Source organism: Pyrgilauda ruficollis, unplaced genomic scaffold, assembly GCF_017590135.1.
Source record: "Pyrgilauda ruficollis isolate IOZ18807 unplaced genomic scaffold, ASM1759013v1 scaffold6, whole genome shotgun sequence".
NCBI classification, from domain to species: domain Eukaryota; kingdom Metazoa; phylum Chordata; class Aves; order Passeriformes; family Passeridae; genus Pyrgilauda; species Pyrgilauda ruficollis.
In genome coordinates, this window is record NW_024527710.1 from 18,300,080 (window position 1) to 18,325,340 (window position 25,261).

The 25,261-nt window shown below is 54.7% G+C and overlaps 1 protein-coding gene across 1 annotated transcript in view; it reads left to right on the forward strand.

The window, feature by feature from the left end:
- SGIP1 (SH3GL interacting endocytic adaptor 1) overlaps window positions 1-22,929 on the forward strand; it is a 35,016-nt gene extending 12,087 nt beyond the window's left edge. Inside the window, exons 10-25 of the mRNA XM_041483214.1 lie at window positions 859-883; window positions 1,211-1,262; window positions 2,041-2,126; window positions 3,925-4,017; window positions 4,859-4,933; window positions 6,830-7,270; window positions 9,662-9,783; window positions 10,493-10,619; window positions 13,710-13,769; window positions 18,920-19,031; window positions 19,683-19,838; window positions 20,281-20,413; window positions 20,751-20,953; window positions 21,699-21,763; window positions 22,242-22,406; window positions 22,907-22,929. Coding sequence (XP_041339148.1) covers window positions 859-883; window positions 1,211-1,262; window positions 2,041-2,126; window positions 3,925-4,017; window positions 4,859-4,933; window positions 6,830-7,270; window positions 9,662-9,783; window positions 10,493-10,619; window positions 13,710-13,769; window positions 18,920-19,031; window positions 19,683-19,838; window positions 20,281-20,413; window positions 20,751-20,953; window positions 21,699-21,763; window positions 22,242-22,406; window positions 22,907-22,929 — 1,938 coding nt within the window. The remainder of the gene's footprint in view (window positions 1-858; window positions 884-1,210; window positions 1,263-2,040; window positions 2,127-3,924; window positions 4,018-4,858; window positions 4,934-6,829; window positions 7,271-9,661; window positions 9,784-10,492; window positions 10,620-13,709; window positions 13,770-18,919; window positions 19,032-19,682; window positions 19,839-20,280; window positions 20,414-20,750; window positions 20,954-21,698; window positions 21,764-22,241; window positions 22,407-22,906) is intronic.
- Window positions 22,930-25,261: the final 2,332 nt, after the last annotated feature.

Below are 25,261 nucleotides of genomic sequence, written 5' to 3' on the forward strand. Positions count from 1 at the left end.
GCACAGGGCTTGGGGACAGCTGCCAGTGGTGTCACACAGCCCCTTGTGTCACCCCAGTGGTGGTGGGTGGGACCTCAATAACACAAAGGGGCCCTGTCTTGTATTTTCTGGGTTCCCAGAGGAAGGAAGGAAGGAATCTGGCTCCATGCTCTTTGAAGGCTAATTTGTTATTCTATGATCTATATTATATTAAAGAATGTTATACTATACTAAAGAATACAGAAAGGATACAGACAGAATGCTAAAAAGATAATAATTAAACTTGTGAGCCTCTCCAGGGTCTCGACACATCTTGGTTGTGATTGGCCAATGAGTGAAAACAACTCACATGAAACCAATGAAACCATCTCCAAACCTCATTCCAAAGCACGAAAACACAGGAGAAGCAAATGAGATAATATTGTTTTCCTTTTTCTCTGAGGTTTCTCAGCTTCCCAGGAGAGAAATCCTGGCGAAGGGATTTTTCCAGAAAATATGGCAGTGACAGCCCTGAGTGATGGGAATCCCTGAGATCCCACTCTGGTTCTGGGGTGTCCCTGCTCCCGTGGTGGGGAGGGTTTGGCTTTTGCCCCACGAGCCATTGGCACAGCTGGCCATGGCAGTGGAGAGTGCCCATTCCCAGAGGGATTTACAGTCCTGTGGCCGTGGCACTCGGGACAGCAGAGCTGCCAGCTGTGGTTTTGTGTGGCTCAGGAATTTTCTGCAGGGTTTTCTGGTCCCTGGAGTTCAGGCACCTGCAGGAAATGTCCCCTCAGACAGCTCCTGCTACCTCTGCTGGGCTGCTTTGCTCCTGGGGTGACAAGTGCCACCCACCCCTGTCCCTGTGCACCCCACTTATCCCTGTGTTTCTCCTTCCAGGGGACGATTAAAAGGAATTTATCCAGTAAGTATCTCCTGCAGCCTGTGAAAACAGCACTCACTGCAACTGCTGGAGGGGTTTGGGGAGTGGGGGTGGGAAAAGGAGTGACTTAAATTTGATTTAAAGTGGTGCTGGCAAAGCAGGTGGTTCCCAAAAGTTCTTCCTGGAGGAGTGGGGGACATCCTTGGGACACCCGTAGCAGTGCAGCTCCCTGATTTAGCTCTGCACAGAAATAAATCAGAATTAAAAGCAGATTTTTCCTGCCAGGAGCTCTGCACAGCAGGGTGGGTGGGACACCAGGGGGATGCTGTGGAGGGGGAATGACTCTCATCCACGTGTGTCCTGTCCCAGGTGAGGAGATCACGCGGCCCCGGCGCTCCACGCCCACGCCAGACCCCGCCAGGTCAGTGCAGAGCCCGCCTGGCATCACCCAGGCTCGGGCTCCTCATCCCACTGGGGCTTTGGGAAGGGATTGTTCCCTGGGAGGGGGAGGAATGGAATTCCCAGAGCAGCTGTGGCTGCCCCTGGATCCCTGGCAGTGCCCAAGGCCAGGCTGGACACTGGGGCTGGAGCACCTGGAACAGTGGGAGGTGTCCCTGCCATGGCAGGGTGGCACTGGGTGGGCTTCGAGGTCTTTCCAACCGAAAACATTCCAGGTTTTTGGCAGGACTGAGGGGTTGGGATGCTCAGTGTCCATCCCTGCTCTTCACCAAAAGCTCCAAGGACATTCCCTGCTGGAAGCCACCTTGAGCCTGATCCATAAAGGGTTGGCCAAGCTGTGGGGGATGTATTGATTTAGGACAGCAAACATGCAAGTTTTTATGGAATAAAGCCAAATCTCCCTGGGAATGTGCCCTGTGCAGCTCCAGGGGTCGACTCAAGGTGTGTTGTAGCAGAGCATAGTTCAGACCCCAAGTATTTATTTTTTTAATCCTTTTCCATGAAGTTTTGACCAACCCTAAAGCAACTCATTGTCCCAGCAGCTGCTGTGGCACCGCAAGGTTGGCACTGTGGTGCTGCCACACTCCTTTCCCTTTTTCCCACCTGGAACCCCGTGTTTGGCCAGCTCCTCTTTGGCCTGGGGTAAAGAAAAGTCCTCGAAGATGTTTGTGTTTGCCTCAAAGATGGGGTCAGAGCACAAACGTGCCCCTCACGGCTGCTGTGCTCCTCTCTCCCCACAGCAAGAAACCCGCGGAGGATCCGGCGGCGCTGGCCCCGCTCTTCGGGCCCCCGCTGGAGTCAGCCTTCGAGGAGCACAAGCTGGAGGGTGAGTCTGGGGCATGGCAAGCGAGTTTGGGGCAGGGTGAGTCAGTTTGGGGCACGGCAAATCACTTTGGGGCATGGCAAGTGAGTCTGGGGCCATGGTGGGTGAGTTTGGGAAATGGTAAATCACTTTGGGGCTGGGGCGAGGGCATTTGGGGCATGGCAAGTGACTTTGGGGCCATGGCGGGTGAGTTTGGGGCTGAGGCGAAGCAGTTTGGGGACCTGGGAAATTTGGGGCACGGCAAATGACTTTGGGGCTGGGGTGAGGGCAATTGGGGCATGGCAAGTGAGTTTAGGACTGGGGCGAGCGAGTTTGGAGCGTGGCAAGTGAATCTGGGGCCGGGGCAGGGGAGTTTGGGGACCTGGTGAGCTTGGGGCTGGGGTGGGTGAGTTTGGGGCCATGGTGAGTGAATCTGGGGCCATGGTGGGTGAGTTTAGTGACAGGGTGAGTTTGGGGCTGTGACAGTCAAGCTTTGGGGCCATGGTGACTTCAGACCATGGTGGGTGAATTTGGGGGCCTGGTGAGTGAGTTTAGCAACAGGGTGACTTTGGGGCCATGGCAACTTTGGAGCCATGGTGGCTTTGGGCCACGGTGGGTGACTTAGGGGACCTGGTGAGTGACTTTGGGGCCATGGTGGCATCTCCTGGCAGGGACACAGGAAGGTTCTCCAGCCCTGGTAGGTGTGGAGTCCCCATTCCTGGAGGGATTTCAGAGCTGTGTGGATGTGGCACTTGGGGACAAGATCAGGAGTGGAACTGGCAGTTCCATGGGCTCTGAGGGTTTTTCCAAGCTGGACAATTCCTGGATTCCTGGGTTCCCAGCCTGCTGGAGAAGAGAGCCCAGGCAGGGGTTGAAGGACGGGTGGCCACGTCCGGGATTAATTCAGGCTGGGTGGAAACAGAGCAAGTGCTTAAGTCAATTAGCTAATTATGAGGTCTGGGAGAGATCCTGACAGGGAGCAGCTCAAGAATATCAAAACTCAGCATTTTCCAGTCAACCCTTCACCCTGGAGCAGGGGGGTTTAACTCCTTCCAGGATTCTGGAGGCAGCTGTTGGACAAGCCTTGCACCCCTCCATGCCTAGGAAATGCCAACTCAAAAATGTCATTTTTCCTTCCTTTAACACAGAGACACTTTGCTTCCTTCCAAAGCTGGTTTTTCCCAGCTTTCCCAAAGCACAAGAGCCTTGCAAGGCTTGTTTTCCCCAAAACCAGCCCCATCCATGCTCTGGAGTGGGTTCTTCCCAGAGATCTTCTCCTCCTCCTCCTCCTCCTGGAGGGCCACTGCCCTCATAGCCTCGTTATGTCCTGTCATTAACGCCTCCAGTTAATTCTTTTAATCAAGACAATGTTTGCAAGCACTTCTCTGCACAAAAACTCCAAGAAATCTAAATTATGTACAAAAAAATATTTTTTTTCTCCCCCTTTATTCTCTGGGAATACAATTATCTTTTCATTTTACTACCTGATGGGTTTTTTTGTTTGCATATCCTAAAATTCCAGACCATTTTGGCCATCAATACAATGTTTTTCTTCCCATAATAAGCCTCCAAATCCATCCCTGGCATTGTTTTGTTTGTCAAACAACATAAGTGTCAAACTAATTGCACGTCCTGCTTCAAAATCAGACAGGATTTTAATTATCCACCATTACAGAACCCCCTGTCCTTAATTAATGAGGTTTCTCTCACTGTCTGGGCCCTCTTTTCCCAGAGCCTCAGTGTCTCATCACTGTGTTTGGGTGATGGGAAGAAAATATTTGGGTTTTTCATTGCTTTCAAGTGTTTATTTTTGATTTTTCAGCTCCTCTGGACCAGCCTGAGATATGGGGGTCAGTCCAGCCCATCAACACAAACGTAGAGTCCCCAAAACTTCCAAGACCTTTTCCAACTGGAAGTAAGTGACCATGAAAATAAATAAATATATCCAGAAATCAGGTCAAAGATTTGAGCTGTCCTCATCCAGGCTGTGCAGTCCCATGATATTTTAAATTAAAGGGGTTTTTTCCCCTTTGTTTGGCTTGGGTGACAGCACTGTGGGGTGGAGGAGGGAGTGGGATTGATAAGGGATCAAGGGATGGGATGGATCCTGACCCTGCACGTTCACGCCGAGGTTACTTGGCTGGAAAAGTTGGAAGCACCGGTTTTTCCAGGATAACCTCAGGGAGAGCAGCACAGCCCAATCCCGGATTTTTATTGCAGCTTTCCCTCTGCCCGGGGCAGCTGCGGAGCCATTTCCTCTGCAGAAATGCCCCTGTAAAGCACAGCTGGTTAATTAGCCGCTGTTAATTAGCCCCAGCATTCCCGATCCCGGATCCACATCCTGGATCCACGTGGGATGGGAACGGGAGAAAGGCGGAGGCAGCTCCGAGCCTCGGAGGATCCAGGTTTAATTAAAATGCTAATTGAGGGCGTTGAAACAGCCTGAGATGTAAAAAAGGGGGGAAATTCCATCAAACCCAACAGAAATGTCTTCCCACTGCCAGAGGGCAGGGAGGGATGGGGTATTGGGAAGAAATTAATGGGATATTGGGAAGAATTCCTCCTTGTGAGGGATGGGCTGAGCTCCCAAAGCAGCTGTGGCTGCTGCTGGACCCCTGGCAGTGCCCAAGGCCGGGCTGGGAGCTCATCCCTGCCTTGTCCCCTTTGCCCAGCGATCCCTTGTGACATCCCATGGGATGTGCCGCGCCTCCTGCTGCTCTCCAGCTGAACTTTCCCCTCTCTGTGCTCTGTTTCAGCCCCTCCGCCGCTCCCCCCGAAGAACATCCCGGCCACGCCGCCGCGCACCGGCTCCCCCCTGCCCCCGGCCATCGGTAACAACGGCTGCTGGGGGGACACCGGGGGGACAGGGACAGCCCCGGCTCGGGGGGGACACCGGGGAGGGGACAGGGACAGCCCCGGCTCGGGGGGGACACCGGGGAGGGGACAGGGACAGTCCTGGCTCGGGGGTGGCTCTGGGGATGGGACGGGGCCATCCCCAGCCCTGGGGTGGCTCTGGGGGTGACATGTCCCATCCCCAGATCGGGGGTGACATGTCCCCTCCCAGCTCTGGGGGGACACGTCCCCGTGGCTGTGTTTTGGGCACTGATTTGGTCGCTGTGCATCCTCTGCCCTTGGAATTCAGAGAATTCCGGACTGGGCTGGGTTGGGAGGGGTTCCTGTCCTATCCAGTTCCCACCTGCCACCGTCCCAGCTGCTCCAGCCCCGGTGTCCAGCCTGGCCCTGGGCACTGCCGGGGATCCAGGGGCAGCCCCAGCCCTGTGGTGTCTCAGTGGGTGCTGCAGTAGAAGCAGCACAAAGATGTTTTTGCCTCCCAAGTCGGTCTCACCCCAGTGAAATTCATGTTCTGTACACCATCCCTGCCTTTGGATCAGTCGCAGTGCAGGATTAGCCTCAATGTCCTGCTGAAAGCTGGGATATATTCCCAGTTCCAGAGCCCTGCACGGCCTGTGCTGAGGAAACCAGAGGTGTGCAGGGTCTGCCTGTGGCAGGAGCTGCTCCTGCACTCCCTGCCCCCAAATCCCTGCTGAGAGGTGGGAAAAGCCCCCCTGATCCTGCAGCCAGGGGCAGGGAATGGAAATGGTGCTGGGAATGAGGGACAGCCCGAGGGCAGGGATGGAAATGTGTTGGATGCAGCCAGAGGACATCAGGTGCTTCCAAGCATATAATTCATGGTGCTGGCTGGTGGGAAAGCAGGATCTGAGCAGGGAGGGCAGAGGGCACTGCATGGGGCCAGCCAGAGCCCCTCGGGGTGAAACCCCTGTGCCACGAGGAGCCCCCTGCTCTGCCCATCCCCATCTCATCTGTGCTCCCAAATCCCCATTTTCCAGGCTGGCAGGGTGTCCATGTCCATCCATCCATCCATTCCCAGCAGCAAATGCTCCATCATTTGCTGGGCTGTGCCTTGTGTATTTGTGAAGCAAGTGGCTGAGGTCTGGTTCTGTCTGGTTCAGCAAATCCCTGTTTTATCCCCCCCTCCCTAAATGTAGATGCCCAAAACAGAGCAGGGATGGGGTGATGCTGCCACGAGCATCCCAGAGGGCATTTATTGTCATGATCTCCTTTCCCTGGATGTGAAATGCTTGGCTGATGGATCTGTGGTGGTTCTGGAGTCAACTGGGAATGTTGGTGTGTGGTGGCTCAGCAAGCAGAGCCCTGAAATCCCCATCTATGCCCTGAAATCCCCTTCTGTGCCCTAAAATCCTGACCTGTTCCTGCTTGTGTCTGGACTGCATTCCCTGTGGCTGGAATACACTCCCTGTGTGCATCCTGTGCTGCATGCCCAGACTCCAGCAGCGTCCAACCAGCATGTCTAAATATATGTATTTATACCTGAGTGTTTATAAAAGAGAGAAGAGAGTGGGGCGTGCCAGAGTGCTGAGTGCACACCTTTGGTACCTGCTGATAAATCAGAGTTGCTGATAAGGACGTGGTGTGGTTTAGAAGACAGAAAAGGCTGTGAATTCAGGGGGAATTTGGGATTCTTGGCTGTGAGTGCTGGCTCGTGGTGCATGCTCCCTCCTCCGGCCTTTGGATCCCGCGGGATTCATTCCATGTCACACCTGGCTGTGGTGGAAACGTTCTTGCCCATGAATTATATAAATATAGATGAGAAAAGGTGATTTTAGAGCCTCTCCCGTAGAAGTAGAGCCCGTAGAGCACAGCCCTCGCTTAACGCCCGGTGTAAAATAAACCTCCTCTGACCACAGGAGGGGACCAGGCAGCAGCAGAGCCCAAACGGGACAAACTCCCGTCCATCAATGACTTGGACAGCATTTTTGGCCCCGTGCCGTCCCCCAAATCTGCTGCTGCCACCGCGGAAGACAAGTGGGTCAATTTTTCCGACCAATCCCCGGAAAACGCGCCTCCGGAGTTGTCGCCCCGGGAGAAAGCGGCGTCGCCACCGGCGGCCGCGGGCAGCCCGGCCAGCGCTCCGGCCGAGCCTCCCCGCCCGCTGCCCTCGCCGCTGCAGCTGGAAGACGCTCCCAAGAAGCTTCCCGAGCAGCCCCACCTTAAGGATGATTCCGCCGAGCCCGTCGCCTCTCCCAAAGATTTTGGGCCGGGCCAAAGGGGCACCCCGCCGCCCCCTCCGCCGCCCACCTACCGCGCCGTGGTCTCGTCCCCCGGACCGGGCACGGGAAGCACCAGCGGTACGTGCTGTGAGCTCGGGTGTGCTGCCGTGTGGCCGTGGTGACCCTCCCGCCTGGCTGTGTCCCGCCGTGCCCCGCTGCCAGCCTGTGTCCTGCGCCTCCCGTGTCCATCCTTCCCTGGCGCTGGGAGCTTTTCCCGATGCTCCTTCCCACCCCAAACCGGGCACGGGCTTCTTGTTGTTGTTGGTGTTGCTGTGGTTGTGTTCTCCGTGGGGATGGAAATGGTTCAGGTAAATGGTCTGAGCGAGCCTCAGATGCGGGGTTGGGGTGTTTGTTTGGATCGCAGCCTCTCATCCCGGTAATTCCCAGGTGGGAAGGGTGCTCGGCTCTTCCTGCCTCTGGGTGTGGATGGGGAGATGAGTTCCGGGGTGAACCTCTCCCCCGGGAGAAGCTGCTGGCTCTGCCTGCCTTCAGCTGATTAATTATAAATGTTCATTACGGCAAACGAGCGGGGAGGCTCGGCTTACTCTCATTCCCTTCTTGAAGAGCTGCAGCCTGAGCCCAGCTCCACCCTGTGCTCCCACCCTGCATCCACCAAAGGCGATTTTTGGGGCAATCACAGCCTTGAGGAACCTGCACTGGTGGTGGGGTGGGTGTGCAGCCCCCCAGCTCTGTGACCCCTGCTACCCTCCTGATGGGAGCTCGGAATTTGTGTCACTGCCCCCGGGATTTGTCACCTCCAGGAGGGTGCCCTGAGTGTGGCTGGTGCTGCAGGTGTGGCTTTGCTTCAGTGCTGGTGGCTTTTCTGTGCTGGCTCGGGGGGTGGGCGGGGTCCCTGTGGGGGCTGAGGCGTCCAGCAGGAGCTAGAACTTCTCCAGGAGCTTCCAGGAGCAGGAAACAGCAGGATCCATCCTGCTCCCAGCTGAGCACAGGATGGAGACGTGCCAGGCTCCCCCCGTGGGGGTGGATGGGTGGAGAAGCCTGTCCCAGAAGATCCACATCCCTGCTCCAGGAATTTCTCCTGTCTCATTCCGGGCAGCAAGCTGGGAAATGGAAGTGTGGACACAGCCACACAGAAATGCTGCAAATCCTCCAAAAGCTGCAGCAGGGCGTGCAGCACAGACCCAGCGCCTGTCCCACCTCTCCCACCTTTCCAAGCCTGGTTTTTGGGTGCTGGGGAGCAGAGCCACCCCAGGATCTTCTCCTGCCTTCACAGCCCGTGGGTGTCACCAAGGCTCTGCAGGGTCAGGATGGAAGGGCTGGGTTGGAAGGGATCTCAAAGCTTGTCTTGTTCCAACCCCCTTCCACCACCCCGCTCCAAGGCCAGCATTCCAGCAGATTTCTGATTCCATGCTGGTTTTCACATGCTGCCAGTTTCTGGTGTAGGAAATATCCATTCCCTGCATGGAAGCCACCATCTGGCCAGGCTTTGGCTACCTGGTGGCCACAGAACCCTCCCTGACACTCAGTCCTGCAAAGTTATTTTCCCCTCAGTATTTCCTATTTTCTCAGGCTTTTCTTGGGATAAGGAATGAAAAATTCAAACTTTGGTTCCCAAATCAGGCTTTGAAATAAAAGTGGATTGAATTTTGGAGTTGTGCAAAGGAATGACTGGAATTTACTCCCTTTATGCCAGGCCCTCTCTGTCTGAGCCTGCTCTCCTTCACCTCTTCTTGTTTCTATAAATCCAACTTTGATCTTTACTTAACCTGAGCTATCACCCAAAGAACTCAGGAAATTATTTTCTTGTAAGTGGGAAAACTATTCACTTATCATCTCATCAGTCTTTGCGATGGAGCTGCTGAGCTCCGTGGAAGCTGTGGCAAACACTGGCTCAGCTGTCCTGGCACTGAGCTCTGAGTTCCCTCCCATTCCTGCTGCCCTTCGTGTCCTGGTGCCCGCTGTGCCTGCTCTGTACAGCTCCAGTTCTTGCTGGGCTTCTCCTGGAAGGAATTCCTGTGTGTGGAGCAAAGCAGGCTCCAGGATCTCCCTGAGGCACCTGTTGCAATTCCCATTTGGTCACAGAGCTCCCCCTCTGCAGCAGGCTCTGTGTGAGCCCTGAGCTCAGCTCCCTTCTTCGGGAGCCTCTTCCAGAGGGTTGGGAGCTGCGTTGTGCTCCCAGCAAATCCCAGAACCTTCCTCTTCCACCCTGCTTTGCTGGGCCAAAGCTTTGCCCTGCGATGAGGATCCCAAACTCCCACTTGTGCCAGCCCTGGAGCAGTATCTCATCCATCACCCCATCCCTCCTGCCCCTATTTTTGGGAAAGCTGTAAGACTCCGATTTTGCAGAGGAAAGCGGGCATTGAGCAGCCCCTGCCGGGAACCCACGGGCACCAGCCCTCCTGGCACGTTCCATGCACAGCTGCTGGCTGTGCCACCATCATGGGGAGCCCTGGGCTGGGCAGCAGCGGGGGCAGAGCCTGCGGGCACTCACGGCTCCGTTTGTTGCAGGTTCCTCGTCCCCGGCTCGCCCCGGAACGCCGCTGGCCACGTGTGGCACCCCCCCGCCGCCGCCGCCCCGGCCCCCGTCCCGGCCCAAGCTGCCCCCGGGCAAGCCCCCCGTCAGCGATGTGGTACGTGGGGAGGGGCTGGGGGCACGGCAGGGCTGTGCCAGGGGAGGAGGGTGGCATTCCCAGTCTGGAATGGGACAGCGGAGCAGGGCGAGCCACCCGCGGTCACCGGGGTGGGCTGGGCTCTTCCAGGATCTGTGGATTCCCCGTGGGAAGGGCTGTGCCACCTCTGCTCTGCCAGCCTGGTGATGCCAGCCAGGGTGCTCAGTCAGGGCAAGGGCAGGGAATGGGCTGGGGTGGGAAGGGTTGGGGGACAGAGCAGTTCCAGCCTCCCAGGAGCAATGCCAGCTCAGGGCTGTCCCGTGTGCCACCCCAGGCTGCTCCAGGTAAGGCGTGAGGGCTTTGGGGTTGATGCTGAGGGTGGAAAATGACCCCCAAAGGCTCCCTAAGGGCCTGGGGAGCTGGCACCTGGTGGGCACTGCTCCCTTCCCAATGCCCAGCCCATTCCATCCATCCCACGGCCCCTGGAGCTCCCACCCTGGGTGTGGATGGGTGGAATCTCAACATCCACCCCCACAGTGGTGGGGATAATCTGTTTTCCCAGCTCCAAGCTAAAATGCCATTGGTACTAAAACAACTCAAGTCATTCCAATTTTTCCTCTGGGGCACCGGCAGAGCAGTCAGGAGGGTCCAGGCAAAATTTTATTTGTGTGATGCAAATGTTTCTGTTTGGATTTTTTTTAACTTTGTGTTGTTTTATGTTTCTCTCCAGTCCAGGCCTTTTAGCCCTCCCATCCACTCCTCCAGCCCTCCTCCGATAGCACCTTTAGCCCGTGCTGAAAGTACTTCTTCCATATCTTCCACCAATTCCCTGAGTGCAGCCACCACTCCCACCGTTGGTAAACACACACAGCGCTGCTGTTCTTTCACCTTTCCTAGCCCTCCAAAAATTCCTGATGCCTTTTCATTCACTAGGTCATTCTTTGGGGTCGGATTCGTTAGTTTCCATCGGGGTTTTAAATGCTAAAAGGGATTTGAGAGGGGTGACGGATCAGGAGGGTGATGCTGCGAGGGAAGTTTTTCCAAATGTTGTGGGAAATGGATGTTTGGTGAAAGTCAAGGGAATTGTAACAGAAAATGTGGTTCTGGGCTGTAAATTGGGGCAAAATAAGCTTTTTTTGCAGGGGATGCTTGTGCCTGGAGGGGAGTGGGGCTGGAAGCCAGACCTTGGGATCTAGGGATATTAAATCTCTTGGAATGTCTTAAATTCACACTTGCCCTTAAAGCAGTAACAGAAAAGGGGTCTTGGAAAAGCAAGTGGCTCTTTCCAGCCACTTGGCACGTCCTAGGGCAGAACCAAACGCTGCAGTTTCCGTCCTGGGAAGAGTGGGGTTTGCCAAAACCCCGGGGCTGAGATGAGGAATGGGAATCGAGTCTGGCTGGCAGCTCCCAGCTCCAGGCGTGGGCCCCCCACGCCTCCCTCTCCATCCCCTCTGTCCCCTCCTGTCCCTTCTGTCCCTGCTGCCGGCTCTGCCCCTCCTCCTCCATCCCTGGCTGCCAGTCCCTCGCTTCCTGCGGCTCCATCTCCTCCAGGATCACCTCCCTCCTTTGTCTTTTCTTCCCAACCTTCTGGAAAACCCTGCCTGGCGGGAGTTCCCGTGCGCTCGGCCATCGCGCTGGCTGCAGCGTTCGTCACCGCGGGGAGCGGTGGCACTGCCACCAGTCCCGCCCGGTGGCCGGCAGGTGCTGGTGACAGCGTTGTCCCCGCGGTGCCGGTGGCACCGAGCCCTCCCCGTGGCTTTGCTGGAGTCTCGACTGCGTCTCCGTCCTGTTGTCACCTCACAGGTGTTGTAGGTGCTCGTGCCTGTTCCGGCTGTTGGTCACTGTCACAGCGCCTTGCTGGAAAAGATGTCACCAGGACAGCGAGCCCTGAGCGTCCCCTGTGCCACTGGCAGCGGCCTCAGCAGTGCCTGAGGGCACGGCGGCCACAGGGACACGGCGTTAGGGGAGGGGACAGCCAGGCTGAGGACAGGGACAGTCCCAGGGGCTGCGGGAGGCTGGGAAGGGCGACGGGAGCGAGCCACCCCAGCTCCCTCAGGCTCTCTGTTTGGATTGTTTTTTTTCTCTCATATTTTTGGGATCAAAAGCTGCTGTTTGATGATTTAGTGACCTCCCTGTGCTGAGGAGAGGGGATGAGGTTGCTGGGCTGGGGGGAGAAGCTGGGGTCCCACACCCTCCATGGAGCTTTCCTGGAGCAGAGCAAAAATCAGGGCTCTGGGGTCACCCCTGACCAGGGAACTCCAAACAGGGCAGCAGGAGGAGCATCCCAGATTTTGTAGGTGTTGCACTTCCAGCTCGATGCATAGATAATGCTGAGTGAGAAAGGACCCACAGGGATCATTGATCCATCTCCTGCCTTGCCCAGACCCCAATATTCCCACCCTGTTCATCCCTGGCAGAGCTGTCCAAACCCTCCTGGAGCTCTGGCAGCCTCGGGGCTGGGATCATTCCCTGGGGATCTGGGCAGTGCCAGCACCCTCTCGGGGAAGAACCTTTTCTGCTGGCATCCAAGCTAAACCTTGGGAAAAGCTGGATGGGGCACAGAGACAGACGGACAGGGTTTGGGGTCTGCGTTGGGAAAGCATCTCCTTGTCCCCACCAAGGCCAGGGTGGGCACTGGTGCTGGGTGAACATCCATGAAAACCCACAGCAGAGGAGGGACAATTCCCAAAAGAAGACAAGCTGGCCTGGGAGGTGTGCAGGGATGGGCAGGTCTGGGATCAGGGACTGCTGCAGGTTCTGGGGGGCTGGGACACCCCAATCCAGCTGGGGCTGGAGTCTGGCTCCACCACTTTCCCCATCTCCCGTGCCCTGTGGCAAAGTCCCACGGAGTTTGTCCGGGAGCAGGGGCAGGGCTGTTCCATCCCCGTGTCCTCCGTGCTGTTCTGGTGTGCTTTCCTCGTTGGCTGCATGTCAGTCTGGACAATTCCTGGCACAGCAAGGAGCTCTGTGGTTCCCGTGTCGGTGCCCCTCCGTCATTTCTGTCTCTGCGTTGATACAAGTGCGCTGCTTGGTTTCACTTGGGATCCGTGTTTTCATTCTTTTTGTGTTCTTTTTTTTTTTTCTTCTTTTTTTCTTTCTTTCCTTCCTTTGCGTTTCTTCTGCTTGTGTTATCAGAGGATGATGCTTTTGTTGACAAACTGCCCGCGTTTGAAGGGCGCAGTGAAACGCCGGCAGGTACTGTACTAGCAGGGAGTTTTCCGAGAATTCCGCCTTCGGAGCGGCGCCCACCGCTCGCAGCACCTTGCATGACAGTTTCTCAGTGAGTCAAAGGACTTGGAGGTGGAAGGTTGGCACCTCCCGAATTCCGAAAGGTTCATTTAGCAGCTCCAAAAGCTGTTGGCCCCATCCCCCCGTCCCGCCCTCACATCCCGAGTTATTCCAGCGTGGCGCCTTTGGAGGCGGCGGGAGCGCAGGGAGCTGGCTGTGATGGGAAGGGAAGGCTCCAGCTAGGATCCGCTGCTCTGTGTGCGTGTGTCCGGTTCTCTGCAAGTGTCGTGTCCTGAGATGCGAGAGCAAACAGCCACGTGTCACTGTCCCTGAGTGTCACTGCGGGGTGGCATGCGGAGCAGCATCCCGCCGGGAATGCTGAGGAGCGCCGGCCCCGCTCCGCGCAGGCGGAACCCGGAGCGCATGAGCCGACAAACCTCTTCTACCGTGGCCACAAAAAGCCAGAGCACCCCTGCAAACCGCTCACCCAGCGGGCAGAACGACTCTTCCATCTGGGCTTCCATAGCTTTGCTTCCCGCTTTCTGTCCCCCGAGCCAGCGGCCGGGTGTCACGCCCCTGTCCCTGCACGTGTGACCGCCCTGCAGCGCCTCGCCCCCTCCCCGTAGCGACACTAATGACCTGCTCTGTGACTCACACTGTGTCCTTCTCTCTCCCTCTCCTTAACCTTTCCCATCCCGCTTCAACTCCTGGCCATACAGAGAATGAACAGCCTTCCCTCGTTTGGTTTGACAGAGGAAAGTTTTATTTGACTTTCGAAGGTAAGTAGTGCAAAGCACAGCCGGTAACCACTCGCTCCCCTCGCTCTCTCGCTCCCGGGGTTCCCTTCCGAGGCTCCATTCTATGCAGCTTCCCGGGCTCCATCCATCCAATGCATCTTCCCGGGCTCCATCCAGCCCAGCTTCCCGTGCGGAATGCTATGGCTGCTTAGATGACATCGCCAGTCCGGCCGGAATCGTTTTGATTTGATTTGATTTGTACCATTTGTCCCTCTGAGCTCTTTTTTTTTTTCCTTGTTGATTTCATTTTCAAAAAAAAAAAAAAAAAAAAAAAAGAAAGAAAAAAAAATCCGACCCAAGCAAACCAAAAGCCCAAAGGAGCATTCCGAATATTCCCGGACGGAGGTGAAAACCAGGGAGCGGAGCCGCTTGCGCTGCCGAGGAAGCTGACCCTGCCACCAGGGCTTCTGTCCGCTCTCCCCCTCGCCCCCGGAGCGGGCTGGGGGCGGTGAATTCAAACCCCCCGGAGCCCTGTCCGGCCTCCTCCCCTCCTCCCGGCCCGGTTTTCGGCAGGAAGGGCTCCGGGAATGCGCTGGCACTGCCAGCACCGCCCGGGCTGTGCCAGGTTGTGCTGCTGGGGTGCTCGGCTGGAGGTGCGGGAGGTTTTGGGGTCCCTCGTGGATGAGGGGCGTTGGGGAGGATGCAGGCAGGGGAACACCTCGGTTTGGGGCCGATGGCACCTTCTCCGAGCAGTGTCACATCCCAGAGAGGACAACGCCCCAGGCTTTGGGGGCAGCTTCGAACCGCAGGCACGGAGCCAACATTTTCCTTTTAACAGCAGAAGGAGAAGCAGGGGTTTGCCTGCAGCAGGGAGGGATTGCCGCAGATCCCAAGGAAGCGCCTGGGGAGCTGCTGCGGTGCCTGCAGGCAGAGCTGGGGGATGGCTCCATGTGGGATTCCCAAAGTGTCCCCTCCTGCAAAGGAGGGGCCTGGGGTGGCACTGCCTGGCTGGGAGTGGCCCAGGATGGCCCTGCCTGGCATGGGCTGCTTGGGATCATGGAGCAAACCCATCCTGGTGACAGTGCTGGCTGAGCAGCAGCAGAAGGCAGGGATCAGGGTGGTGACTGGGGCTTGGGTCCTTCCTTTCCTCCTTTTTCCAAGGTCCTCACTCTGGCAATTCCTGCTTTGGTGTCCCTGCTCCGATGGCATCTCCCAGATTAGACCCAGGAGGGGTCGTGCAGGAGCTGCTTCCTCCTGCTGCTCAGGGCAGTTTTGCTGTTTCCAGCCAAAATCCCTGTTTGGGTTTCCTTTCTCAGGGGCTTGTTGGGAGCTCTGGGAAGAGCTGAGGACAGCAGGGACAGCGTTATCCCTCACAGGAATATTCCAGCTCCACATTCCCCCTGCTCTGTGCTTCCTCCCTGCCCCTTGCCCAGCACCAGCACTGCACATCTGGGGCTTTTCCTGTGCCTTGGAATCTTAACCTTGTACTGGAATTCCTGGGCTTGGTTCTGGTGGTGTGAACAGTCTGGAGCTGGGGTGGGATTATCCTGGGAATGCAGGAGTGGCACTGCCCCAGGATCATCCCACAGCCCAGCAAGGAGCTGTCTCACTTCCACATGCTGGATTTCTGATTGATCTCTAAATATTTAAGCCAAACTTGAAAAAAAAAAAAAAAAAAAGATAAATTTTATGTGCAGGCAAGTGAGAGGAGATCTGCTGAGTTTGGCATCTGGAACCCAGGGCATGGAATGCCAGAAGGGAATTATGGTTTCTTTCTGGATTTGGGGTTGTTTTTTGCTGGTTTGTTTTTGGTTTTTTTTTGTGGCAAGATCCATGTTCTTGATGAACGTGGGGCAGTTTGTCCCTGTGTGGAAGGAGATGTGGTGATGCTGTCATGTTCTGGAATCCCTGGCTACTCCACAGCTGCATTTTCCACCTTTTGTAGAGAAGAATAAAGTAAATTAAGCTGGTCTGCTGCTTATGGTTAGATCCAAAACTCCATAAAGTAGATTTATTTTTTTTCTGTTATTATCAGGTAATTTGTGCAAATGAAATGTTTATAAAAATGACTTTGGAAGCAGGAACTGAAAAGGCAGGTTTGGGGTGGAGCTGTGCCACAGCAACTGGATTTGTCTCTCAGGTTTCTGGACAATAATTGCAATTCTTATAATAGTTTATACTTTTCTTTTTTAGTGAAAACATGAGTGTAAAAAATTAATTTATTCCCTGAAGCCATGAAGAGAAGGGTTTATGGATTCATGAGGGAAGTGTGGAGGGGACCAAGAACCCCAATTCCACCCACATGATCTTCAGACCATTAGAAATGAGGATATTTTATTGTTGTTGCTTCTCAGATGGACTCACATTCCCACACCCCAGCTGAGCCTGGGGATCCAGGAGATCTCCCTGGTTATGCCTGATTTTTCATCCTGCAGAATCAAAGATACAGATGCAGAGGGATGAGGGAAAAGGAGAAATGAGGGAAAAGAAGAGAGGGAGAGGGAAAAGGAAAAAGGAGGAGGAAAGTGTGGTGCTGTGGCAGAGCCCTGGCTCACATTTCATGCCTGGCAAGGAGGCTGGAGAGAGGCTGGGAACACAAACCCTGTCAGGAAGCACTGAGGGAGCTGGGGGTGCTCACCTGGAGAAAAGGAGACTCAGGGGTGCCCTCATCGCTCTGCACAGCTCCTGAAAGGTGCCTGTGCTCAGCTGGGGCTGGGCTCTTTCTCCAGCACCACTGACACAACCAGAGCACACAGCCTGCAGCTGCACCAAGGGAAATTCAGGTTGGATATCAGGAAAAAGTATTTTCCAGAAAGGGTGATAAAGTTCTGGAATGGCTGCCCGGGGAGGTGCTGCAGTCCCCATCCCTGGGTGTGTTTAACAAAGCCTGGATGTGGCACTGGGGGCCAGGGTTGAGTTGGGGTGCTGGGGCTGGGTTGGACTCCATGGTCTTGGAGGTCTCTTCCAACCCAGTGATTCTGTGAATTTCCAGGTGGATGCAGTAGGAATGTCCCACTGCCAAGATATCGGCTGTGTTTGATGCTCTGAGGGGTTGTTGCTCTGGGTGGGGAGCAAGGATTTTCTCCCAAGGTGTCTTTGGGAAGGATTTTTAGAAAATGTGTTGTCCTGCGTGCCCCCTCAGTCATGGGCTTTTGGGGTGTGGTGTCCTGTTGCTTTGGGGACCATGCCCTCATCTGGAACTGTGTCTGCTCTTCAGTGGGAATTCCACCAGGGAATCCTGATGGATATCCTGGGCTGTGGGCTCAGGAGCAGGAGGCTCTGGGCTCGTTAGGGTAATGACTGTGTGTGTGGCTGTGGGTCTGCTGTGTGTGGGTGAGGTGTTCCAGGAACAGCGGGATCCACCCCTGAGCACCCCCATCCCGGGCTGCAGCTGGAATCCCGGATTCCCCTGAGCCTCTCCGGGGGTGGGACCGAGAGGGACACGTGTGGCTGCATCAGTGTTTTATACTTTTAGGCTGCATTAGGCACTGGAAGGGAAAATCCCTCATCTGTGCCTCCAGGAAAGAGCACTTAGGATTTATCCATTAACGTGTGAGTTCCTTGGGGAGGTGTGAGGATTCCTCCTCGCTGGTGGAAACCATCGTTTCTCCCATTAATGTACCCAAACTCAAAGTGTCATTGAAGTGACAGAAGTGCTTCCCCTGGGAGATGCTGCAAATCCCAATTTCCTGCTCCCAAACCCCTGTTTATTCCCAGGGGCAGCAGCACAGAAAGAAGGGAAGGGATCATTTCTGAGGATGGCCCAAGCAGAAGAGCTCACCAGGAACGTGACACGTTTTGCTCAGCTTTGCTTCCCCCTTATCCTCTGCCTGTGGAAGTGCTGCCATTTCCAGGGCTGGTGTTGGAATTCCTGTGGCTTTGGAATTCCTACAGCTTTGGCTGGGGCTGGCAGGAGCTCGTTGCTCTGAGCAAACCCTGGGCTGGATCTGTCCCTCTTTCCACCCGGGGGAAGGATGGTGATGGACTGAGGGGCAGGGATGGTGATGGATTGAGGGGATCCCTGGATAAACTGTCCCTCTGGAGTCCTTTGCTGTTCCTTTTTAGCTGCTTTGGGGCAAAATAATCCTCGTGCTTCACCCCGTGTACAGGATGTGGTATCAAAAAAAGGTTCCAAAATGATTCATTGCGGGAAATGGATGAGGCTGAAGGGTGGTGCCAGGGCAGGGAGTGACCTCTCCAGGGTTTTTTGGGTGTCTGTGGGATCAACACCTTGGACATCTGGGCTGATCTTTGGATACTTCTCATGGGGAAGAGGTGTGGGCTTGGCTGTGCCAACCCCTTGGTGGTGGGCACAGGACTTGTGGTCCCACCCACAGAGGGTTTCCAGCACACCTGGAGCTCCTGAGGAGCACTTGCAGTGATGATTTCATCCTCAAATGTCTTTTGGAAACAACAATTCCTGGCCAGCAAAGGGAAACCTGTGTGTGATCCTCAGGGCTGAGTTGTTTTAGAGCCTGGCAAGTGTCCAAGGATGCACAGCAACACCAAGGCAAGCTTTCCCCCTTTTCCCAGTCATGGAATCCTAGAATGGTTTTGTTTGGAAGGAACCTTAAATCTCAGCTTGTTCCAGCTTCCACTATCCCAGGTGGCTCCTGTCCAAGCTGGCCTTGGACATTTCCAGGGATCCAGGGGCAGCCACAGCTTCTCTGGACAAGCTGTGCCAGTGCCTGTTTTCCCAGGTTTCTGATGAGTTGCAGATTTCCTGTCGGGCACTGAGGGCTTCGTGAGTGAGTGGGGCGTGGAGGATGCTCCAGGCATCCACAGGGCAGGACAGCAGAGCAGAGTGTGCAGGGGCTTGCAGGAGCCCCCTCAGCATGGGGGGACATCAGGGGGACACTGCCAGCACCCCGAGCTCCCCGGGGTGACACAATGAACCCCCCCAGCCCCTTTTTACGGGGCCCAAAAAGCGACTGCAAAAACTGTCATGCAAAGCCTGCCGCGTGGCAGCCCCGCATGCTGCTCCCGCCTGGCCTCCTCCATCCTTTTCTTTGCTTGCTTCTGGCAGCGGGGCGGGGGGAAAGATCATTTCCCAAACTTTTCAAAAGCCTCATCCGAAGCCTGGGGGGTTTGGTGATTATGTGCCCATGGAGTCAGGCTGGGGGCACGGTGAGCGGCGGGCAGCGGGGCGCGGTGCCCGGCGGGTGCCAAGGGGGCTGTGTGCTCTGTTGCAGGCTCGTCACGGGGCCCCAGCCCCCTGACCATGGGGGCACAGGACACCCTGCCCGTGGCCGCCGCCTTCACCGAAACCGTCAACGCGTACTTCAAAGGGGCTGACCCCAACAAGTAGGTGCTGGCCCCCGGGGGTGTCCCTGCCATGGGGGGTGTTGTCAGGGATGAGGAGGGGGATTGAGGCCTTCCTCTGGTTCTGGTCCAGGGGTTTCCAGATGCTTCTGTCTCATCTGGGTCAGCAGAAACTGATGCCTTGTCCCAAAACCTGAGGCATCAGGACAGGAGGTGATGTGGCCTGGGGTGTCCAGGGGCAGGACACTGCTGTGGTGCCCCGTTTCAAAATGTTTCTGCCATGCGAAAGGGAGGTGAGGACTTTGTGTGAGGAATCTCAGAGAGCAGCACAGGAAGGGTAGCAGGGGGGCTGCAGCCTTTCCCTCCCGTGCCTGGACAAAACAGGATGGCATTCCAACAGAAACTCGGAGGTGTTTTAAGGCCTTCTAATAGATAGAACCCAAAAGGGCAGACCGAAGACAAATTAATTTCACTAAAATACTGAATGACATCAAAAATAAGAAGCTTCAAACAGGGTTTATTTAAGAAGATCCCTGTCAGCCCTTGTGCTGTTTCTGCTCTCTCTGAGGCCCCCAGATGTGTCGGGTGGGGAAGGGGGGACTGTGCCCACACCATCCATGGTGCCAGCCCTCCCTCGCTGCTGCATTTTGAGCCCCCTTTGCTCCCCCTGGCTCTCTGTGCTGGGCGCTGCAGGTGCATCGTGAAGATCACGGGGGAGATGGTGCTGTCCTTCCCGGCGGGCATCACCCGACACTTTGCCAACAACCCCGCCCCAGCCGTGCTCACCTTCCGCGTGCTCAACTTCAACAGGCTGGAGCACGTCCTGCCAAACCCCCAGCTCCTCTGCTGGTAAGCCCTTCCCCCAGCAGCATCCCAGGGCAAGGCGGGATTCCGGGAACACGGGGTGTTTGCGAAAGTATATGGCCCGAAGTATCTTCCTTGGAAGCATGTGCTGGTTTTGGGAGCGAAACTCTCAAACCCTCAAATACTTGATGAAATCCCAGAATGGTTTGGGTTGATAGATCATCAGGATTATCCTGATATCAGGATTATCCCATGGGCAGAGACACCAAGGGGCAGAATCCCCCCTTTGCTGCTGCCCACACTGGGGGATCAGGCCAGGACTTGGGGGGTTCTGAATCCCAGTGCAGATGGATCAGGACAAGCCAAGCTGGGTGGGAGAGAGGCAATGCTCCTCTGGAGGTGGGATTGAGTGCAGCCCCTGTGCTGTGCAGAACAGCTCTCTCCTGCCCAGGCAGGTTATCCAAAGGGTTCCTTCTCCTCTGTGCAGTGACAACGTGCAGAGTGACTCCAACTCCAAGGAGTTCTGGGTCAACATGCCAAATCTGATGACTCACCTAAAGAAGGTATCGGAACAGAAACCTCAAGCCACCTATTACAATGTGGATATGCTCAAATACCAGGTAGGGATTTTTTTGTGAGATAAAACTATGCAAAAAAAAAAAAATTAAAAAAAATAGAAGTGTGCTGATTATGGCTGTAAAAAATGGCAAATGTAAACTAAAAAATGGTAAATGTAAAAGATGGTGTTTCCCTAGTGCAGAGTGGAGCTAATGTGAGGTGGGGGCTTGTTGTCCCACTGTCCCTTCTGTGTGGCACTGGGTTGTCTGGCTTTAAGCCCAGTACTAAATTCAGGGGGAATTCAAGGTCTTGCCTCCAAGTGCGATGTCCGCGTCTGTAAAACGGGATTTCTCCCTTCAGCCCTATGGAAACTAAATGTTTTTTCTGTCATTTTGGAAGGTGTCTGCCCAGGGTATTCAGTCTACTCCATTAAACCTTGCAGTGAGCTGGCGGTGTGACCCTGCAAGCACTGACCTGCGCATCGACTACAAATACAATACAGAGGCAATGACCACGCCTGTAGCTCTAAACAACGTCCAGTTCCTCGTCCCCGTCGACGGAGGAGTAACCAAACTTCAAGCTGTGCTTCCTCCTGCTGTCTGGTAGGCATTGCTCATCCTGTCCCTGCCTGGAATCCCCATCCTGCTGCACGAGGGTCTGTGGGTGGGAGCTGGGGACACGCTGGGGACCCAAACCTGCCCTCCTCTTGTAGGAGGAAATGTTTAGCCCCACTCCAATTCCCTTTTTCTTGCCATTCCCACAAGAAAATGGTCAGAGATGAAGGGAGATGTGCAGGCAGCAGAGCATCAGCCCTTATTCTGTGTTTTGGCTGCTTTATCCAGGGTTTAGAGGGCTGCACAGGCAGGCCCTGGCACAGGTGCCCAGAGCAGCTGGGGCTGCTCCTGGATCCCTGGCAGTGCCCAAGGCCAGGCTGGACACTGGGGCTGGAGCAGCCTGGGACAGTGGGAGGTGTCCCTGCCATGGCAGGGGTGACACTGGATGAGTTTTAAGGTCCCTTCCAACCAAAGCAGTCTGGGATTCATGGAAGGATGTGTGGCTGTCGCTGCCATAGGCACTGGCACATGTCTCTTGCTCACCTGCAATCCTCATAACAATCATACAATTCTTTTGTTTGGAAAAGCACTCTAAAACTATCAAGTCTATCCATGAGCCCAGGACTTGAACTTTCACTTGCTGTGAAACCCAGATCCAAGCTCCCAGAATTGCTGCTCCAGAGAGCAGCACCAGAGTAGCTCCCCATCCCACAACCAGTCTTCAGCAAAATTCAAATTAATCCTTAGCAATTTCTTGATTCCTACAGAAATGCTTTTCTCCATGTGTTTGCAGGAATGCTGAACAGCAAAGGATATTGTGGAAGATCCCTGATATCTCCCAGAAGTCAGAAAATGGAGGTAATCCTGCAAATATGCACGTCATTAACTCAGAATCCTTCAGGCAGGCATGGAGGTTGCCATCACACGAGCCCAGACACTCGGGTTCCTGCTGGGGCTTGCTGGGGACAAAGCTATTTAATTTTGGAGCTCAAAAAGCAGGGCTACGTGCCACCAGCGCTGCTTTGCCAACCACCTTGGCATCCCGAGGGGCATTCACACACCGGGCTGGGATGTGGTGGGCTGCCAAGTCCTCGGCTCTACCCTACTCCAAGGCTGAGGTTGTCGTCTCCCACAGGAGATTCTCCAAGTGGGAAGCTGTTCCTAGCGCTGGGATGTGTGAAAAGCCGAATCCTGCTGGGAGGATGGGGGGTTTGGCTCTGCCTGCCGGGATGCCGCGGGGCCGTGGCTCCGCTGGCGCCGTGTCCATGCCCTGTCCGTGCCGGGATGCCCCGAGCGCCCTCCGCGCTCACCGGGCTCTCTCCGTGTCCCTGTCCAGGTGTGGGGTCGCTGCTGGCGCGGTTCCAGCTCTCGGAGGGGCCGAGCTCGCCGGCCCCGCTGGCCGTGCAGTTCACCAGCGAGGGCAGCACCCTGTCCAGCTGCGACATCGAGCTGGTGGGCGCCGGCTACCGCTTCTCCCTCATCAAGAAGAGGTTTGCGGCAGGTGGGTGCCTCAGCGGCGGCTCCTCCCCGCGGGTCCCCTCTGGCCGTGCCGGGATGCCGGGAGCGCTGGTGCTGGGTTTGCACACCGCAGCTCGGGCAGGGGGACAGCGGGACAGCAGCTCCCCTGCGGGAAATAAATCCTGCTGCCACCTGCCAGCCTTGGGGTTCATGGCTCATGCCTGCTCCTGCATGAAAGGCAAGCACTGGAATCTCCAGGGCATCTCCAGGGCATCTCCAGGATGAGCTTTTGCCCTGTTGCTGCAGAGAATAACGAGGATTTTTCCTCATTGCTGTAGAAATAATGAGGATTTTTCCTCATTGCTGCAGAGAATAACGAGGATTTTTCCTCGTTGCTGCGGAGAATAACAAGGATTTTTCCTCGTGGCTGCAGAGAATTATGAGGATTTTCCCGTGGGCAGGAAGGGCTGGTGGAGGTGGGCAAAAACTCCTGGGAATCAGGGCTGCTCCCTCCCCCCAGCTGATTTCTGATCCCGTTTCTAGGTAAATATTTGGCGGATAACTGATGGAAGCTTATGCAAGTCCATGGAAAATACTATGGAAAATACCCAAGGACTGCTGTGCGTGGAACGGGTTTTAATTACAGTTTAAGGAAACTGAACTAAATCCTGCACTCGGGACATTTCTGTTGGAAGTGTCGACAACTTTCAGCATTTTTTTCCTTGGAAAACACCGTCTTGACCAGTCCTCCAGTATTTACTTCTAGATGTAACATTGTTAATGGTTTTAAAATGTAATTATTGTATTTGTAAATTGTACTCATTCCAGTAAGGCTGTATTTTGGCAGTTAGACACTTGAGTTTTAGCATTTTACCATTCATGAAATGGATGTAATTTAAACTGTGGTATATAAATCTAATAGTAGTACTGTTGAATGGCACAATGCTTACAGAGGTAGATTGCATTTTGTCAATATATACAATTTAAATACGATACTGGTAGCTGTTATGAAGGGGGTGCCTCATCAAAAGAGAGTTCAGTAGGGCCCACAGGCTGATTTAATTTTCCTTCAGTCCTTAGTACGTCTCACAGCAATCAATAAAAACCTTCAGGTTTAGCTGGTTTAACTCCAGAAAAATATTCTTGGAAAGGTGGAGGTTCCTAGGACAGTCTCCCAGGAAGGAAATCTCACTTCTGCAAGGAGTATTTACTCCAAATTTCCAGCCCTGAGTTCTCTTACAGCTGCAGTTTCCCTGCTGGGATCCCAGCAGCTCTTCCCTGCCCTGTGCCCGGGTATTTTGCAGGGATACAGATGAGGAAAGAAGCAGCAAAGAGGCTGGGTGGTCCCTTTGAGCTCCCAGCACTGGCACAAAATGTCACTGTTGGGTTCAAGGATGTGTTTTCCAAGCTGCCTCTGGACGTTCGGTTGTGTTTTTGCGTTGCTTTGCTGTCTTTTTTCTGCCCTTCCCACCCATTTTTGAAAGCTCTACGGGTTTAGAAAATGCTTTAAAGAATTGCAGCAGCACCTGCTTCTCTATTTTAGCACTCAGGCAGGAAAATGTGTATGGAAAAGCACTGGGAAAGAATTCCCCAGGGAGCAGGAGCAGCACGGGGGCTGTTGATAGCAGCCAGGGCAGGAGCCCAGCTCGCCAGCATTGGGAGCAGCTGTGTTGTAGAGATGGCAAAACACATGGGAGTGCTAAACTGGGGAATGGGGGACAAAATCTTATCCCTCTGTGTTTTCCCTGTCCCGCTGTGTGCTGCTCGTTCCCGTGGGTCTCAGTCTCATGCCACTCCTGGCAGCACGGTGAGAGCGTTGGTGGCATTCATGGTGCTGCAGCCGCTGAGCTGGGCTTGTGAAACAGGAGAATTCGGCAATTTTGGGAAGAAAAATGAAGGAATCTTTGTGAAATTAAACACAGATGCACAGAGGAGCGTTCATGAATGGGGTGCTGGGACTTTGGGAATGTGTAAGGCGACAAAAAGTGCTGGTTTTCCAAGTGTTGCTAGGATTAGAGAGGTGGATTTACACTGGAAAACAGCCTGGGCATGTTGGGAAGTGCTTGCTTATAGAGCAGTTTGATGAAGGAAAACAGAGATCTGTGCCCATCTTCAGAGAAAAGAAGGAAATGTGGGGATATTTCAGGTGTGAGGTGGCTCCCAGGCTGAGATTTGAGGGGTGAGCTGTGTGTGAGTTGACAGAAGGCAGCGGCAGGAAAGGAAAAGCACAATTCACTCCTGCAGCTTCCCACATCCTTACAGATTTTGGGAGCGCACTCCCCAGTGTTCCACTCCATGAATGATTTTCCCCCTGAACTAGTAATTTGTATAAAGTGTGCAGCTCACCCCTTTCTGACAGAAATAGAGGGCAAACCCTAAGAATCAGGTTTATGGTGTGTACAATTGCTCCAAACCTATCCTTCCAAAAGAGATCTACAGTATAGACCTGAAAAAAAATGAATTTATATTGTAAATATTACCAGAACATAGAGATTTTACTTTATATTTCATCTGAAAGACAAGGTGTTTACATTAGCATTGGGTTTTCGAGTGCTTTTTAAACAGAAAAACCCATAACCCAAAGCTCCCAAGCTCATCCTGTTTGAGCTGGTGAACAGAACAGAGGTCACTTTTTGGGGATGCAGCCCTCACGCCTGGAGAGAGACATGGGAACAGCCTGGGACATTTTGTCCTATTTCTGGGACAAGTGGGATGTGCCAGCACTCCCAGCCCCACAGGGACACAGTCCAGCTCCAGGCACTGGCAGGTGGCACAAACCCTGTGACACTGGGACCAAAAGCAGCGATTTGGGACAGGTTTTTCCACACTGCTCTTGCCAGTTTTTGGCACACGGTTTTCTCAGAGTGCCCTGGGGTTTGTTGAGAATTCAGTGAGAGC